Source organism: Tasmannia lanceolata, unplaced genomic scaffold (genome assembly GCF_043159265.1).
Source record: "Tasmannia lanceolata isolate RefF3 unplaced genomic scaffold, GAP_Taslan_0.1 ptg000002l, whole genome shotgun sequence".
Lineage (NCBI taxonomy): Eukaryota > Viridiplantae > Streptophyta > Magnoliopsida > Canellales > Winteraceae > Tasmannia > Tasmannia lanceolata.
The window spans coordinates 22,128,668-22,147,322 of record NW_027518679.1 but is presented as its reverse complement, the minus strand read 5'-3'; the positions used below and the strand labels follow the sequence as shown (position 1 = coordinate 22,147,322).

Genomic DNA, 18,655 nt, shown 5'->3' with positions numbered 1-18,655 from the left:
CAAGTGCCTTGCAATCATTAAACCCCTAAGTGTAAGACTCAGCCGCAAGAAGATAAAGCTCATCCTCCTTGGCCTTCACTGCATCAGCCTTCGCATTCCCAAGCTCCTTCAACCTTGCCCTGTACTTTTCAAAGTCGGTGTTGTACTTCACCTCTGAATCAGCCAAATCCCTCTCCAGTTGCTCGATCTCTATGTCCCGAGCACGGACATCTTGTTCGAGCTTAAGACCCTCCTTCAAATCGCCAATCTCAATATTAAGGCTGCTTACCGTCTGGTTATCGTTGCCGAAGTCCTCCTCAACTTCGTGGCATTGTCCCCTGCCCAGATCTGCACGGCATATAGAGAAGAGCACAACCCCTCAATACTTAACTCCAAGGGCTGGTCGTAGGCTTCAGCTTTGTCATTGGGAAGGCGACTCTTCAGAACGATCTTTTTCGTGACGCAGGGCTCGCCCAGACCCTTGTCTTTCTTCAACACAGCCCAGTTCGGACGAAAAATTGGGTCTTGTCACCAAGAATGTTGCCTACAATCTCCACTTGCTCCCTGGAAGAGGGCTCCTGACCCCCATGTGTTTCCTTGTACAAAGCCTGGAGAGACAAGGGGGATTTACTGCCCGAACTGTGACGGCCTGTCTTGCCCTGACGGGACTCCCCAATAAGAACTGTATCGAGCGACCTCTTATTCTGATTGCCTCGCCGTTCCGCCTCGAGTAGCACCACCACCTCGGGCAATCACTTTCACCTTGTCCATTGCCGATGAACTCGCCATCTTTGCCAATAAAACAGACAAGTATGAGAGGCCGGCTATTCAAAAGAACAAGAAGAAATGCAGATGAATGACAAATCACCCTAAGTCACCTACGTGCTTCTGTAGCGGAGCTAACTCCAATCTCCACAAAAGTCTGTTCGTAGATAAACTCTCTCCAATGGACAGCTCCATGGTTACGAATAGCACTAAACACCTATAAGTCCTCACCTTAGAAGGTTGGAGGCAGGCTGAGAGCCTTGGTGTTAGGTCTTGACCAGTTCGTAAGTACTGACCAACCTTCTCCTTGGGAAATGAAGAAAAACCTGTTCTTCCACCCATGGATGGAAGTAGGTTTCCCCTTAACCATTTTCACATCGGCGCGCTGACTTATGTAGATCCAGCCGCCACCTCGAAGCCTCTTCAAAGAAGCGCATCTCCTGAACAATCTTAGTGAAGGGACCTTCTGAAGCTTTACTCTGACTATATACATAAAGCCGATTAGGATCCGCCCTGAGTTCAGGGCAACTTGAGCCGGGGCCAAACCATAGTACCGGAGGACCTCGGCCACAAAAGGATTAACGGGGACTCTAAAGCCCCCTTTAAGGTTTCCTCATATACACAGACGTCAGTGCAAGGATTGCAAGCCCGATCTCTTTCTATGGCTATCCGAAGGCCGAACTGATCAGGAATACAACACTTGACTCTATGGTATTCTAACATGTTCTCTCGAAGGAGGTTCTTCTCATGAAGAGCGGCAACATTATAGGTCGGACTTGTATCCATACGAGCTCTTGCCCGGACTTCGAAGGACCCTCCCTCAAAAGGATTTTCCACCTCGTCGTCATCGTCTTCACCTCCCTCTTCGTCCAATTCGGCCCCTTCAAGAGGATCAAGCCGAACTCCCAAATCTAAATTTCCTCTGATACTTCAACGATCTCCACTTCTTCCAATGCACTGCTCTAAGACGAAGAACCTCCGGACTCAGACTCCGACCTAGAACCAGACATAGCGACAAAGATGCTAATCTAAAAAATGGGAACGCGAAAAAAAAAAATCTTACCGTTCTGAAAGGCCCCGACCTCAAGATGCCACTAATTACAAGGATGAAGACGACCAGAGCTTTGCTGCGAAAGGAAAGAAAAACTACGAATGAAGGACATGAGGACCCCTCACACCATTATATAACCAGCCTGACTGAAAGGTAACCGTCCAAACTGTGGTGGTTCATCTCCACGGTCAGGATCATGCCTCGTGTCACCATCCCATTGACAACATCGATGGCGACACTAACTCCAAGGGGAAGCACCCCGTCTCTCCCATGCGCTGCCAAGTTTGCACAAAAGGAAAAAAACTGCCAAAGTATGGCAATTCGTCCTAAAAAGCAAGCATCCAGTTCGTCTTTAAGACGAACTAGGTGCCATCTTTCACAAAAGGACAAAAACTGCCAAAGTATGGCAGTTCGTCCTGAAAAGCAAGCATCCAGCTCGTCCTTAAGACGAACTGGGTGCCATCTTTCACAAAAGGACAAAAAACTGCCAAAGTATGGCAGTTCGTCCTAAAAAGCAAACGTCTAATTCGTCCTTAAGCCGAACTGGACGCCAAGTTTGCACAAAAGGACAAAAACTGTCAAAGTATGGCAGTTCGTCCTGAAAAGCAAGCATCTTAAGACGAACCGGGTGCCATCTTTCACAAAAGGACAAAAAACTGCCAAAGTATGGCAGTTCATCCTGAAAAGCAAGCATCCAGTTCGTCCTAAAAAGCAAACGTCCAGTTCGTCCTTAAGTCGAACTGGACGCCAAGTTTACACAAAAGGACAAAAAACTGCCAAAGTATGGCAGTTCGTCCTGAAAAGCAAGCATCCAGTTCGTCCTTAAGACGAACTGAGTGCCATCTTTCACAAAAGGACAAAAAAACTGCCAAAGTATTGGCAGTTCGTCCTGAAAAGCAAGCATCCAGTTCGTCCTTAAGACGAACTGGGTGCCATCTTTCACAAAAGGACAAAAAACTGCCAAAGTATGGCAGTTCGTCCTGAAAAGCAAGCATCCAGTTCGTCCTAAACAGCAAACGTCTAGTTCGTCCTTAAGCCGAATTGGACGCCAAGTTTGCACAAAAGGACAAAAAACTGCCAAAGTATGGCAGTTCGTCCTGAAAAGCAAGCATCCAGTTCGTCCGAACTAGGTGCCACCTTTCACAAAAGGACAAAATAACTACCAAAGTATTGGCAGTTCATCCTGAAAAGCAAGCATCCAGTTCGTCCTGCCATCTTTCACAAAAGGGCAAAATATTGCCAAAGTATGGCAGTTCGTCCTGAAAAGCAAACGTCCAATTCGTCCTTAAGCCGAACTGGACACCAAGTTTGCACAAAAGGATAAAAAACTGCCAGAGTATGGTAGTTCGTCCTAAAAAGCGAACGTCCACTTCGTCTAACTGGACGCCAAGTTTGCACAAAAGGACAAAAAACTGTCAAAGTATGGCAGTTCGTCTTTAAAAGCAAGCATCAAGTTCATCCTTAAGACGAACTGGGTGCCATCTTTTACAAAAGGACAAAAAACTGCCAAAGTATGGTAATTCGTCCTGAAAAGCAAGCATCCAGTTCGTCCTTAAGGCGAACTGGGTGCCATCATTCACAAAAAGACAAAAAACTGCCAAAGTATGGCAGTTCGTCCTGAAAAGCAAACATCCAATTCGTCCTTAAGCCGAACTGGACGCCAAGTTTGTGCAAAAAGATAAAAAACTGCTTGAAGCAGTTCGTCCTTTCCTCAGTTCCGCCATTCCAGTTTGTCCTTAAGCCGAACTGGACGCCAAGTTTGCGCAAAAAGACAAAAAACTGCTTGAATAAGAAGCAGTTCGTCCTTTCCTCAATTCAGCCATTCCAGTTCGTCCTTAAGCCGAACTAGACGCCAAGTTTGCGTATAAAGACAAAACTGCTCGAATAAGAAGCAGCTTGTCCTTTCCTCAGTTCGGGCATTCCAATTCGTCCTTAAGCCGAACTGGACGCCAAGTTTGCGCAAAAAGACAAAAAGCTGTTCAGAATGATCTGGTACCCAAGAAGGCTACTCATCTTGCTTCCCCAAGTCGAACACATTGACTTAAGGAATCGGGGGGCAACTGATGGGGACCAAAAAGATCCTCCACTCACGGATCAGCACGTGGCATCAAAACAAGTCCACAGATTCATCACCCAGCAAGGGGCAATAAGGTAATCACATTCTGAAAGGGGAAAATCAGTATAAACTTTGCCCAACCGCAACCTGACACCTGTCCAAGGGCATAAAGGAAAGGGCAAAGTTTGACCAATCAACAGGTTGACACCTGTCCGTAGGGGTAAAAGGGTAATCTAATACCCAAACCCTCACTATAAAAGGCCCCCTAAGCTCAAAGGTAAAGGTCCGAATCCCAAAATTTACTATCCATAGTAGACTTTCCTTATCTGTTGCACCTACTGACTTGAGCATCGGAGGGCCTTCCAGGAGTAACCACTCCAGGTTGGTCGTCTGACCGTTTGCTACCTCGCGCAGGGTGATCCTCAGCGCCCCTCACGGAGCAGGCGCACATCAGCTCTTACTAAGCCACCTAAGCAGATCACCAAGTTGGACTACAACAGAGAGCAGCATGGATGATAAATTGCACTCATACATCGACCAGAGTTGTTACCTCGGCATTTCATGCTTCTACTCATTCACTTTCCTAATCATGGTTCATTGGTTCAAGAATGACTGACCAAATGAAAAGTAATCCAAATCTATTCCCCACTTTCATTTTTCTCTTCTTGTTTGAATATATTAGTTTGGTTGATAGTTTTTCTTCACCCATTTTTGGAAGAGGAGCTCATGGGCAGATCTAGCGGAGTCAAGGGGGGGCAGTTGCCCCCCTAAGATTATGAAAATTTTCCATTAGTACCTGTTTATATAGGCAATTGCACCCCTCCCTCTCTCTAATGCCCTCCCCTTTATCTGTTTACCAACTAAAGTCTTCATTTTTTTTTATTATTCTCAGACCAAGTACAAAGTACCAAAAGAAAATTCTGCATTAAAGGAAGGGCAAAAGGCAAAAGGCAAAAGTAAAGGTATAGGTAATAATGAGGTTTGAGGGAAAAAGTAAAAAAGATGTGGATATTTTTGCATTACGTGAGGATAGGAGTTCACTACCTTGTCTTTTGTGCAGGTGTCACAACAAAGAATTTCATCTCTAGCTTGCAAAACGAAATCCCCTTTTGCTAGCACCCCAATGAGATTTTATATATGTGTAAATTTGTAGTCCATTGGATTGCCTGTTATAGACACCTCTATAGATAGAAGGGTTAGGATGATCCGTGTAGATGATTTACACGGTGTAGGCTATTTACGTTGTAGCTCAACAAATGAACAATTTGGATTATTCTATGAAGTGGGCCTAATAGTACCTTTTTAAAAAATATAGTATTTCAGGTTCACCGCAACATATAAAATTTTAGGAATTATCAAGATTTTCAAAGTAAAAAGGAATTCTATTTTATTTTATTTTAGTTTGTTGTGTGTGGGGAGGGGGGGCTTGGAATTTATTAAATCACTAGCATTCTTGGGACATGCTATGCAGGGGTGTAAAATAGTGGACCCCATCCATGTGTAAATAGTGGGTCCCATTACATCAAAATATGAAGTGTAGTGTAAAGCGGTGGGCCCTTAACGTGCTACAAGAGACATCCTCTTGGCTCCCACCCTCAAGCAAATTTGCCCCCCTTCAAGAAAATTCCTGGCTCCGCCCCTGGAGGAGCTATTGGTGTTCCTCTAGTCTATTACTATGCCACAAATAGGTGAGGGTTGAGATAGGTTAGGGTTAGGATTTTGTGTGGATTTATTGTTAGGGTTAGGGTTTTCAGGATGAAAGAAATAGGGTTGATCTACATGGCTCTGATACCATATTAGATTGACATATAGAGTGGTAGAGATGGAGATTGAGAAGAAGAAGTTGAGAGAGAGAATGTGAGAGAAAGGGAGAATCGTGAGAGTTCTCTCCCTCCATGATTATTATATTTATATGAATATATATATATATGTAATGACAATAATACCCCTATATGTCTAACAATGGGCAATCATTGATCTAAGATTGGCTGTCTAGATTGAAGAACAAGATTAAGAGTGAAATTACTGGAGTTATTCATTGACCATAATGATAAGGGGTAAAAGGGTAATCAGTACAACTCATCCTTTTGAGATATGGATGACTAGGCTAGCCTAGCCTAATTCAACTACATCGGGTGAGTTTGGATAATGTAGTTGGTTAAATGGATTAATCCAAAGAGAGTTCTATTTGATGGAACTCCAATTTTTTATTTTTCTATAAATAAGGGGTTGGTCTCCGTCAGACCAGAGAGGCAATAAAATATCCAGCCTGATCGATCACTGCCATGGCAGATCAAGATAAGTTCTTAATCCCTTCTGTATTTTAATTTATTTGCATGGTTAGATCCTTAGATTAATAGATCTATAGTATTGATGTTGATTAGACGTTTTGTGTATGTGATCATGCTTTATTCTGGATGTATATTTGTTGAATACCATGATTCTAGGTGTACATGATGTTCTCATGGCAGCTGTATCAATGAATGTTTTACTCGTTTCAAGACTCCTAATTGAAATCAGCTATGTATTCTTGGAAGTGTGTTTTCTGTTTCATCATCAAATACAGAGATTGTTATTAAAAAAAAATCATTGTATATATCTTGTACTGATCCCCTCTCTCCTTCCCCTCTCTCTATCATAGGTATTTCCATCAGTATCACCTTTCTTAGAAATTTGTTAAACAACTTTCTATTCTTTAGATAGTCACCGGCATTTCCAATATAACACCAGCATTCCTTGGAAGTAGAAAAAATGCTCGGAATGATGACATTTGGCAATCCGTGAGCAATGGAAACTTTGCAACTAGGATGAACATCTTAACAATTTTCGTGCAGTAAAAAGGACTAGACCATCCAACATTTTAGTGTTTGCCAGCTAAAATACACTAATACTGACATGGTTTAATCGAGTGGAAGAAATTAGCCAGAAAAAAACAAAAAACATGTCAATTATAGAATTGGTTTGCCACACGAAAAGATGCCATTAAGTACCTCAATATATTTCCTCCATTTTCCAGCAGCTAAAAGATTCTTCAACAAAATCGAGTAAGTTGCAGAATTGGTCTCCACACCCGATGCCACTATCTTGTAGAACAACTGAAAAAAATGAAAACAGAAAGTTGCCTAATCAGAAGTGTCATACCACGAGTTCTCAAATACACTACAAGAACAGTACATCATCAAGAGGACATTGTTTTATCATGTAAGGTTATCAGAGAAAAGAAGAATGTTGTGTCTCTCTCGAACAACTTCCAACGCTTAAGCCTCTTGGTTGATTTTCTATTGGTGTCACAGTTCTGCTTCTCTTCCACTAGAGATGGTCTCTCTCTCTCCCTCTCTAACTATATATATATATATATATATATATATATATATATATATATATATATGTCGTGATTTTGGGTTTTGAGCTTCGTTTCATTTGACATTGGCACTCCCTTGTACCAATCAGAGAACTTGAAAAGAAGGGAGGATTGCTTTTATACTGTAAACTACCAAGATAATATCTGAACTCCCTTGCAGTTCATATTGGCAGTCCCAACTGTTTTCCATTTAAAATTTTTAATATACTAGCTCAGTTGCAAGAGAAATTAATTTAAGTTAGATACGAAAGCAATAACATAACACGATTTGCATCAATGGATTCTGCTTAAACTCTGCATGCTACTAAGTACTGCTAGTAGTTGCCTTATTTATTCAATTATTTAATGTGTTTAGTGTGTTTTCTGTTGAAGAGTGTTGAAGGGTATTTGGTCATTACATGTATGTTGAGGGATATCATAGTCTTTGTACCATGTAGCCCTAAGTTGGGCCTATATATTCATCATATTACATGGGAGAGTTCCTTAGTGGAGACTCGCCATCTTCTTCATTCACTCTTCTTCTTTTCCTTCTCCTTCCTTATCCATTCTAACATGGTATCAGAGCAAAGATCCTAAGGAACGAAGAAAGGAAGAGTTCCCGTCACCATCTTCCATTCACGTCTCTCTCTATCTCTTCTCGCAAACATTTTTTTGGTTTTTCTGTAAACCCTCTCTCTTCCCTCCCTCGCGCAACCCAAATCCCTAAAATCTCTCTCAATCTCCCTATTTCTCTCTCTTTCCCTAATTTCTCTCCCCCCTTTTTCTCCTTTATAAGTTTTTCGTATCTCACGCATCTCTCTCTCTCTCTCCCTCCTTTTTCTCCTTTTAGGTTTTTCGTCTCTCTCTCTCTCTCTCTCTCTCTCTCTCTCTCTCTCTCTCTCCGCACGCACGACCCTCTCTCCCATTTAGCGCATCTCCCTCTCCTCCCCTCTCGCATTACGTTTTCCAACCTCGTCCCAACCTCGCGCAAACCCGGTTCTTCCCCAAACCATGTTTACCAGCAACACCCCTCCTCCCTCCCTCGCGTATTCTGCTTATTCCTCCATTTTTATCCCATTTTGTAAACCACTTATTCCTCCGTATTGTCTCATCACCATCCCATTAGAGGAAGAAACCCTTTTCCCAAATCTCTTTCGCAACCCCAAACCCTAAATCTCCATCCAAAACTCGACATCTCAAATCCATAACCCTAAATCCCCAATCTCCAATCCCCAAACCCTAACCCACTCTTCCATTTCTAACAAAACTCCATTCCCAATGTAACTCCCAAATTTCCATCTCCCTTTTGTACCACACCATTTGTATATCAATCCACCCATTTTCCAAAAAAAAAAAAAAAGATCCCACTTTGTATATTCTTTTCCTTCTTTTCCCCATTCATCACTGCCTTCTTGTTCTTTTTTGTTCTAAATCCATAAATCTCTTTATTTTTCAAACCTTAGTCCCTTGTTAGGTTCTTTCAAGCTCCCTAAACACCCTTCTTTATGGGTTAAATCCTCCCTTCTTTATAGTTTGAGCCTCATCCCCCCATCCACTCCATCCTAATATTGTCATCTCTTTCTTCATTTTCGTAATGTTTTATGGCGATTGTGTTGATCTCAAAGGTGCACACCAAGTGTTTGATGAAATGTCCAGGAGAGATGTTGTGCCTTGAAAGTCTCCTTTCTGCTGCAAGTTGAAGGCCTTAGGCCTCATGTAGTTTCATGGATGGAGTGTTGAGTTGTTGTCATCTCCGGGTTGCTGTAGTTGCACCCCTTTTTTGTTAGAGGTTCGTTGGTGAGTTGGTTGCTTGTACGTGTTGTTGGTTGGGTTTCTTTTATAGTTGTTGTTTGTAGGTGTGGGTCCTTTTATGTTCTTCACCATTCTTTGTTGGGGGTTCTAGTTGGTGGTTGTTCTTCCTATTCTCTCTTGTTGTTGTCTCCGGCTACAGTTGTTGCGCCCTCTTGTTTTATGGGTTGCTCGTAGTTGTCATCACCGTTGTGGTGATTCTCGCCCTTGTTGATCGTTGTTGTGGTGGACTCACTTAGCGAGTCCTGGTTGTTGGTGCTTCTACACGTGCGTAGTTGTGCCTTGCGTAGTTTTACGCATTCATTGTGATTTGTGTTGCAATCCACCTTGTTGTTGTCTATGGCTATATGCCCGGTCATTAGCATTGCTTTCGACCTTGTCTCTCCAAGCGACGTGCTGTACACAAGTCCTTGGTTGGTTGTCTCTCCGGGCGACGTGTTGTTCGTCGTTGTTGGTTGGTTGCCTCCCTAGGCGAGGTGTTGTTCGCCGTCGTTTGTTGGTTGTCTCCTCAGACGACATGCTGTCCGCCGTCGTTGGTTGGTTGTCTCTCCAGGCCACGTGTTATTTGTCGTCGTTGGTTGATTGTCATGCGCTCCTTAGTTCAGCACGGTTAGTTGTTGATCATTATTGCTGGATAATTTCATCTCGCCCTATACTTGCTTGGTTGTCGGTTCCACTCACCTTTCCGGTGGTTGAGGTTCTTCTTCTATTGGCGATGTGCTGCTCAGCTGATGTCTCCTCGTGGTGCTTCATCATTGTTCGTTGTGCACACCTCTGGTGTACTTATTTTGTTGATGGTTCGTTGCTATTTCCCTGCCGTTCAATCGTTGTTGGTATGCAGATTCAATGGCCGTTGCTCTAATTTAAGGGGAGACTATGTGGTAATCGCTCTCGCGGCAGTGCCGATTCGGGGGGGACAATTGTTTTTTGGAGACCGTTGATCTCACCCGTGACCATTGTTCTAGTGGTTGTTGTACTCCGTTCTTTTTTTGTTATGTTTTTCACTATGGAATACCACACCAGCTTCAAGGAGAGTGTTGTACCAAGCTGGCGTGTGTATGGGATTATTGTTTTTTATGGTATGGGTATTATAGTTGTTTGTTGTAGTTTTCTTTGTAACAAGCTGGAGTTATACCATATATACACTCCAACTTGAGGGGAGTGTTGAAGAGTGTTGAAGGATATTACGTGTATGTTGAGGAGTATTATAGATTGTGTAGCATGTAGCCCTAAGTTGGGCATATATATTCATCGTATTACATGGGCGAGCTCCTTAGTGGAGACTCACCATCTTCTCCATTCACTCTTCTTCTTCTCCTTCTCCTTCTCCTTCCGTATCCATTCTAACATTTTCTCTCGTTGAATTTTGCATGCTAGTAACTACAATGATAATTTATAACTAGGTAACTATATTTGTATATTATGCTCACATTACTCACCCCACACTTCCACTTCCTCCAGGACATGACCTCTGAAATTTCCATCGTGCTTCACTATTCACAGACTTAATAAACTTCGCTCTAATACCAACTATCATAAGAGAGATCAACTCTGAGACCAACAAAAACAGGCCTGTAATCCTGTAGCCTCACACTCGTGTGACACTCCTGCAATGCTTCGACTTTTGCCCCAAGTCATCCTACCTCTAGTGGCCTAGCCATGAACCTAAGGCCTGTAGGATACATATTCTCACATCAAGGAAGCACAAAAGTGGAAAGAATGCGTTCTATTACTCACAAGGATGCATACAAACACGTGAGGGTCTAAGAGGTTAAGACGTTAAGAGGTAATTTGCAAATGTAGAGGCCCCACCTGTATATAGGCTAACTCCTCTTATACTACAATTGTGGTCTCCGGCTACAGTTGTTGCGCCCTCTTGTTTTATGGGTTGCTCGTGGTTGTGATCACCGTTGTGGTGATTCTCGCCCTTGTTGATCGTTGTTGTGGTGGACTCCCTTAGCGAGTCCTGGTTGTTGGTGCTTCTACACGTGTGTAGTTGTGCCTTGCGTAGTTTTACGCATTCATTGTGATTTGTGTTGCAATCCACCTTGTTGTTGTCTATGGCTATATGCCCGGTCATTAGCATTGCTTTCGACCTTGTCTCTCCAAGCGACGTGCTGTTCACAAGTCGTTGGTTGGTTGTCTCTCCGGGCGACGTGTTGTTCGTCGTTGTTGGTTGGTTGCCTCCCTAGGCGAGGTGTTGTTCGCCGTCGTTTGTTGGTTGTCTCCCCAGACGACATGCCGTCCGCCGTCGTTGGTTGGTTGTCTCTCCAGGCCACGTGTTATTTGTCGTCGTTGGTTGATTGTCATGTGCTCCTTAGTTGAGCACGGTTAGTTGTTGATCATTATTGCTGGCTAATTTCATCTCGCCCTATACTTGCTTGGTTGTCGGTTCCACTCACCTTTCCGGTGGTTGAGGTTCTTCTTCTATTGGCGATGTGCTACTCAGCTGATGTCTCCTCGTGGTGCTTCATCATTGTTCGTTGTGCACGCCTCTGGTGTACTTATTTTGTTGATGGTTCGTTGCTATTTCCCTGCCGTTCAATCGTTGTTGGTATGCAGATTCAATGGCCGTTGCTCTAATTTAAGGGGAGGCTATGTGGTAATCGCTCTCGCGGCAGTGCCGATTTGGGGGGAACAATTGTTTTTGGAGACCGTTGATCTCACCCGTGACCATTGTTCTAGTGGTTGTTGTACTCCGTTCTTTTTTTGTTATGTTTTTCACTATGGAATACCACACCAGCTTGAAGGAGAGTGTTGTACCAAGCTGGCGTGTGTATGGGATTATTGTTTTTTATCGTATGGGTATTATAGTTGTTTGTTGTAGTTTTCTTTGTAACAAGCTGGAGTTATACCATATATACACTCCAACTTGAGGGGAGTGTTGAAGAGTGTTGGAGGATATTACGTGTATGTTGAGGAGTATTATAGATTGTGTAGCATGTAGCCCTAAGTTGGGCATATATATTCATCGTATTACATGGGCGAGCTCCTTAGTGGAGACTCACCATCTTCTCCATTCACTCTTCTTCTTCTCCTTCTCCTTCTCCTTCCGTATCCATTCTAACATTTTCTCTCGTTGAATTTTGCATGCTAGTAACTACAATGATAATTTATAACTAGGTAACTATATTTGTATATTATGCTCACATTACTCACCCCACACTTCCACTTCCTCCAGGACATGACCTCTGAAATTTCCATCGTGCTTCACTATTCACAGACTTAATAAACTTCGCTCTAATACCAACTATCATAAGAGAGATCAACTCTGAGACCAACAAAAACAGGCCTGTAATCCTGTAGCCTCACACTCGTGTGACACTCCTGCAATGCTTCGACTTTTGCCCCAAGTCATCCTACCTCTAGTGGCCTAGCCATGAACCTAAGGCCTGTAGGATACATATTCTCACATAAAGGAAGCACAAAAGTGGAAAGAATGCGTTCTATTACTCACAAGGATGCATACAAACACGTGAGGGTCTAAGAGGTTAAGACGTTAAGAGGTAATTTGCAAATGTAGAGGCCCCACCTGTATATAAGCTAACTCCTCTTATACTACAATTGTGGTCTCCGGCTACAGTTGTTGCGCCCTCTTGTTTTATGGGTTGCTCGTGGTTGTGATCACCGTTGTGGTGATTCTCGCCCTTGTTGATCGTTGTTGTGGTGGACTCCCTTAGCGAGTCCTGGTTGTTGGTGCTTCTACACGTGTGTAGTTGTGCCTTGCGTAGTTTTACGCATTCATTGTGATTTGTGTTGCAATCCACCTTGTTGTTGTCTATGGCCATATGCCCGGTCATTAGCATTGCTTTCGACCTTGTCTCTCCAAGCGACGTGCTGTTCACAAGTCGTTGGTTGGTTGTCTCTCCGGGCGACGTGTTGTTCGTCGTTGTTGGTTGGTTGCCTCCCTAGGCGAGGTGTTGTTCGCCGTCGTTTGTTGGTTGTCTCCCCAGACGACATGCCGTCCGCCGTCGTTGGTTGGTTGTCTCTCCAGGCCACGTGTTATTTGTCGTCGTTGGTTGATTGTCATGTGCTCCTTAGTTGAGCACGGTTAGTTGTTGATCATTATTGCTGGCTAATTTCATCTCGCCCTATACTTGCTTGGTTGTCGGTTCCACTCACCTTTCCGGTGGTTGAGGTTCTTCTTCTATTGGCGATGTGCTACTCAGCTGATGTCTCCTCGTGGTGCTTCATCATTGTTCGTTGTGCACGCCTCTGGTGTACTTATTTTGTTGATGGTTCGTTGCTATTTCCCTGCCGTTCAATCGTTGTTGGTATGCAGATTCAATGGCCGTTGCTCTAATTTAAGGGGAGGCTATGTGGTAATCGCTCTCGCGGCAGTGCCGATTTGGGGGGAACAATTGTTTTTGGAGACCGTTGATCTCACCCGTGACCATTGTTCTAGTGGTTGTTGTACTCCGTTCTTTTTTTGTTATGTTTTTCACTATGGAATACCACACCAGCTTGAAGGAGAGTGTTGTACCAAGCTGGCGTGTGTATGGGATTATTGTTTTTTATCGTATGGGTATTATAGTTGTTTGTTGTAGTTTTCTTTGTAACAAGCTGGAGTTATACCATATATACACTCCAACTTGAGGGGAGTGTTGAAGAGTGTTGGAGGATATTACGTGTATGTTGAGGAGTATTATAGATTGTGTAGCATGTAGCCCTAAGTTGGGCATATATATTCATCGTATTACATGGGCGAGCTCCTTAGTGGAGACTCACCATCTTCTCCATTCACTCTTCTTCTTCTCCTTCTCCTTCTCCTTCCGTATCCATTCTAACATTTTCTCTCGTTGAATTTTGCATGCTAGTAACTACAATGATAATTTATAACTAGGTAACTATATTTGTATATTATGCTCACATTACTCACCCCACACTTCCACTTCCTCCAGGACATGACCTCTGAAATTTCCATCGTGCTTCACTATTCACAGACTTAATAAACTTCGCTCTAATACCAACTATCATAAGAGAGATCAACTCTGAGACCAACAAAAACAGGCCTGTAATCCTGTAGCCTCACACTCGTGTGACACTCCTGCAATGCTTCGACTTTTGCCCCAAGTCATCCTACCTCTAGTGGCCTAGCCATGAACCTAAGGCCTGTAGGATACATATTCTCACATCAAGGAAGCACAAAAGTGGAAAGAATGCGTTCTATTACTCACAAGGATGCATACAAACACGTGAGGGTCTAAGAGGTTAAGACGTTAAGAGGTAATTTGCAAATGTAGAGGCCCCACCTGTATATAGGCTAACTCCTCTTATACTACAATTGTGGTCTCCGGCTACAGTTGTTGCGCCCTCTTGTTTTATGGGTTGCTCGTGGTTGTGATCACCGTTGTGGTGATTCTCGCCCTTGTTGTGGTGGACTCCCTTAGCGAGTCCTGGTTGTTGGTGCTTCTACACGTGTGTAGTTGTGCCTTGCGTAGTTTTACGCATTCATTGTGATTTGTGTTGCAATCCACCTTGTTGTTGTCTATGGCTATATGCCCGGTCATTAGCATTGCTTTCGACCTTGTCTCTCCAAGCGACGTGCTGTTCACAAGTCGTTGGTTGGTTGTCTCTCCGGGCGACGTGTTGTTCGTCGTTGTTGGTTGGTTGCCTCCCTAGGCGAGGTGTTGTTCGCCGTCGTTTGTTGGTTGTCTCCCCAGACGACATGCCGTCCGCCGTCGTTGGTTGGTTGTCTCTCCAGGCCACGTGTTATTTGTCGTCGTTGGTTGATTGTCATGCGCTCCTTAGTTGAGCACGGTTAGTTGTTGATCATTATTGCTGGCTAATTTCATCTCGCCCAATACTTGCTTGGTTGTCGGTTCCACTCACCTTTCCGGTGGTTGAGGTTCTTCTTCTATTGGCGATGTGCTGCTCAGCTGATGTCTCCTCGTGGTGCTTCATCATTGTTCGTTGTGCACGCCTCTTGTGTACTTATTTTGTTGATGGTTCGTTGCTATTTCCCTGCCGTTCAATCGTTGTTGGTATGCAGATTCAATGGCCGTTGCTCTAATTTAAGGGGAGGCTATGTGGTAATCGCTCTCGCGGCAGTGCCGATTTGGGGGGGACAATTGTTTTTTGGAGACCGTTGATCTCACCCGTGACCATTGTTCTAGTGGTTGTTGTACTCCGTTCTTTTTTTGTTATGTTTTTCACTATGGAATACCACACCAGCTTGAAGGAGAGTGTTGTACCAAGCTGGAGTGTGTATGGGATTATTGTTTTTTATCGTATGGGTATTATAGTTGTTTGTTGTAGTTTTCTTTGTAACAAGCTGGAGTTATACCATATATACACTCCAACTTGAGGGGAGTGTTGAAGAGTGTTGGAGGATATTACGTGTATGTTGAGGAGTATTATAGATTGTGTAGCATGTAGCCCTAAGTTGGGCATATATATTCATCGTATTACATGGGCGAGCTCCTTAGTGGAGACTCACCATCTTCTCCATTCACTCTTCTTCTTCTCCTTCTCCTTCCGTATCCATTCTAACATTTTCTCTCGTTGAATTTTGCATGCTAGTAACTACAATGATAATTTATAACTAGGTAACTATATTTGTATATTATGCTCACATTACTCACCCCACACTTCCACTTCCTCCAGGACATGACCTCTGAAATTTCCATCGTGCTTCACTATTCACAGACTTAATAAACTTCGCTCTAATACCAACTATCATAAGAGAGATCAACTCCGATACCAACAAAAACAGGCCTGTAATCCTGTAGCCTCACACTCGTGTGACACTCCTGCAATGCTTCGACTTTTGCCCCAAGTCATCCTACCTCTAGTGGCCTAGCCATGAACCTAAGGCCTGTAGGATACATATTCTCACATCAAGGAAGCACAAAAGTGGAAAGAATGTGTTTTATTACTCACAAGGATGCATACAAACACGTGAGGGTCTAAGAGGTTAAGACGTTAAGAGGTAATTTGCAAATGTAGAGGCCCCACCTGTATATAGGCTACCTCCTCTTATACTACAGTTGTTGTCTCCGGCTACAGTTGTTGCGCCCTCTTGTTTTATGGGTTGCTCGTGGTTGTGATCACCGTTGTGGTGATTCTCGCCCTTGTTGATCGTTGTTGTGGTGGACTCACTTAGCGAGTCCTGGTTGTTGGTGCTTCTACACGTGTGTAGTTGTGCCTTGCGTAGTTTTACGCATTCATTGTGATTTGTGTTGCAATCCACCTTGTTGTTGTCTATGGCTATATGCCCGGTCATTAGCATTGCTTTCGACCTTTTCTCTCCAAGCGACGTGCTGTTCACAAGTCGTTGGTTGGTTGTCTCTCCGGGCGACGTGTTGTTCGTCGTTGTTGGTTGGTTGCCTCCCTAGGCGAGGTGTTGTTCGCCGTCGTTTGTTGGTTGTCTCCCCAGACGACATGCCCTCCGCCGTCGTTGGTTGGTTGTCTCTCCAGGCCACGTGTTATTTGTCGTCGTTGGTTGATTGTCATGCGCTCCTTAGTTCAGCACGGTTAGTTGTTGATCATTATTGCTGGATAATTTCATCTCGCCCAATACTTGCTTGGTTGTCGGTTCCACTCACCTTTCCGGTGGTTGAGGTTCTTCTTCTATTGGCGATGTGCTGCTCAGCTGATGTCTCCTCGTGGTGCTTCATCATTGTTCGTTGTGCACGCCTCTTGTGTACTTATTTTGTTGATGGTTCGTTGCTATTTCCCTGCCGTTCAATCGTTGTTGGTATGCAGATTCAATGGCCGTTGCTCTAATTTAAGGGGAGGCTATGTGGTAATCGCTCTCGCGGCAGTGCCGATTTGGGGGGGACAATTGTTTTTTGGAGACCGTTGATCTCACCCGTGACCATTGTTCTAGTGGTTGTTGTACTCCGTTCTTTTTTTGTTATGTTTTTCACTATGGAATACCACACCAGCTTGAAGGAGAGTGTTGTACCAAGCTGGCGTGTGTATGGGATTATTGTTTTTTATCGTATGGGTATTATAGTTGTTTGTTGTAGTTTTCTTTGTAACAAGCTGGAGTTATACCATATATACACTCCAACTTGAGGGGAGTGTTGAAGAGTGTTGAAGGATATTACGTGTATGTTGAGGAGTATTATAGATTGTGTAGCATGTAGCCCTAAGTTGGGCATATATATTCATCGTATTACATGGGCGAGCTCCTTAGTGGAGACTCACCATCTTCTCCATTCACTCTTCTTCTTCTCCTTCTCCTTCTCCTTCCGTATCCATTCTAACATTTTCTCTCGTTGAATTTTGCATGCTAGTAACTACAATGATAATTTATAACTAGGTAACTATATTTGTATATTATGCTCACATTACTCACCCCACACTTCCACTTCCTCCAGGACATGAGCTCTGAAATTTCCATCGTGCTTCACTATTCACAGACTTAATAAACTTCGCTCTAATACCAACAATCATAAGAGAGATCAACTCTGATACTAACAAAAACAGGCCTGTAATCCTGTAGCCTCACACTCGTGTGACACTCCTGCAATGCTTCGACTTTTGCCCCAAGTCATCCTACCTCTAGTGGCCTAGCCATGAACCTAAGGCCTGTAGGATACATATTCTCACATCAAGGAAGCACAAAAGTGGAAAGAATGCGTTTTATTACTCACAAGGATGCATACAAACACGTGAGGGTCTAAGAGGTTAAGACGTTAAGAGGTAATTTGCAAATGTAGAGGCCCGACTTGTATATATGCTACCTCCTCTTATACTACAGTTGTTGTCTCCGGCTACAGTTGTTGTCTCCGGCTACAGTTGTTGCGCCCTCCTGTTTTATGGGTTGCTCGTGGTTGTGATCACCGTTGTGGTGATTCTCGCCCTTGTTGATCGTTGTTGTGGTGGACTCACTTAGCGAGTCCTGATTGTTGGTACTTCTACACGTGTGTAGTTGTGCCTTGCGTAGTTTTACGCATTCAATCGGATTTGTGTTGCAATCCACCTTGTTGTTGTCTATGGCTATATGCCCGGTCATTAGCATTGCTTTCGACCTTGTCTCTCCAAGCGACGTGTTGTTCACAAGTCGTTGGTTGGTTGTCTCTCCGGGCGACGTGTTGTTCGTCGTTGTTGGTTGGTTGCCTCCATAGGCGAGGTATTGTTCGCCGTCGTTTGTTGGTTGTCTCCCCAGACGACATGCTGTCCGCCGTCGTTGGTTGGTTGTCTCTCCAGGCCACGTGGTATTTGTCGTCGTTGGTTGATTGTCATGCGCTCCTTAGTTGAGCACGGTTAGTTGTTGATCATTATTGCTGGCTAATTTCATCTCGCCCTATACTTGCTTGGTTGTCGGTTCCACTCACCTTTCCGGTGGTTGAGGTTCTTCTTCTATTGGCGATGTGCTGCTCAGCTGATGTCTCCTCGTGGTGCTTCATCATTGTTCGTTGTGCACGCCTCTGGTGTACTTATTTTGTTGATGGTTCGTTGCTATTTCCCTGCCGTTCAATCGTTGTTGGTATGCAGATTCAATGGCCGTTGCTCTAATTTAAGGGGAGGCTATGTGGTAATCGCTCTCGCGGCAGTGCCGATTCGGGGGGGACAATTGTTTTTTGGAGACCGTTGATCTCACCGGTGACCATTGTTCTAGTGGTTGTTGGACTCCGTTCCTTTTTTGTTATGTTTTTCACTATGGAATACCACAGCAGCTTGAAGGAGAGTGTTGTACCAAGCT

The 18,655-nt window shown here is 43.8% G+C and overlaps 1 protein-coding gene across 1 annotated transcript in view; it reads right to left on the bottom strand.

Moving 5' to 3' along the window:
* Positions 1 to 18,655, bottom strand: part of EMB2654 (Tetratricopeptide repeat (TPR)-like superfamily protein) — a 59,704-nt gene that overhangs the window by 18,285 nt on the left and 22,764 nt on the right. Inside the window, exon 8 of the mRNA XM_077392966.1 lies at positions 6,842 to 6,946. Within this exon, the coding sequence (XP_077249081.1) occupies positions 6,842 to 6,946 (105 nt within the window). The remainder of the gene's footprint in view (positions 1 to 6,841; positions 6,947 to 18,655) is intronic.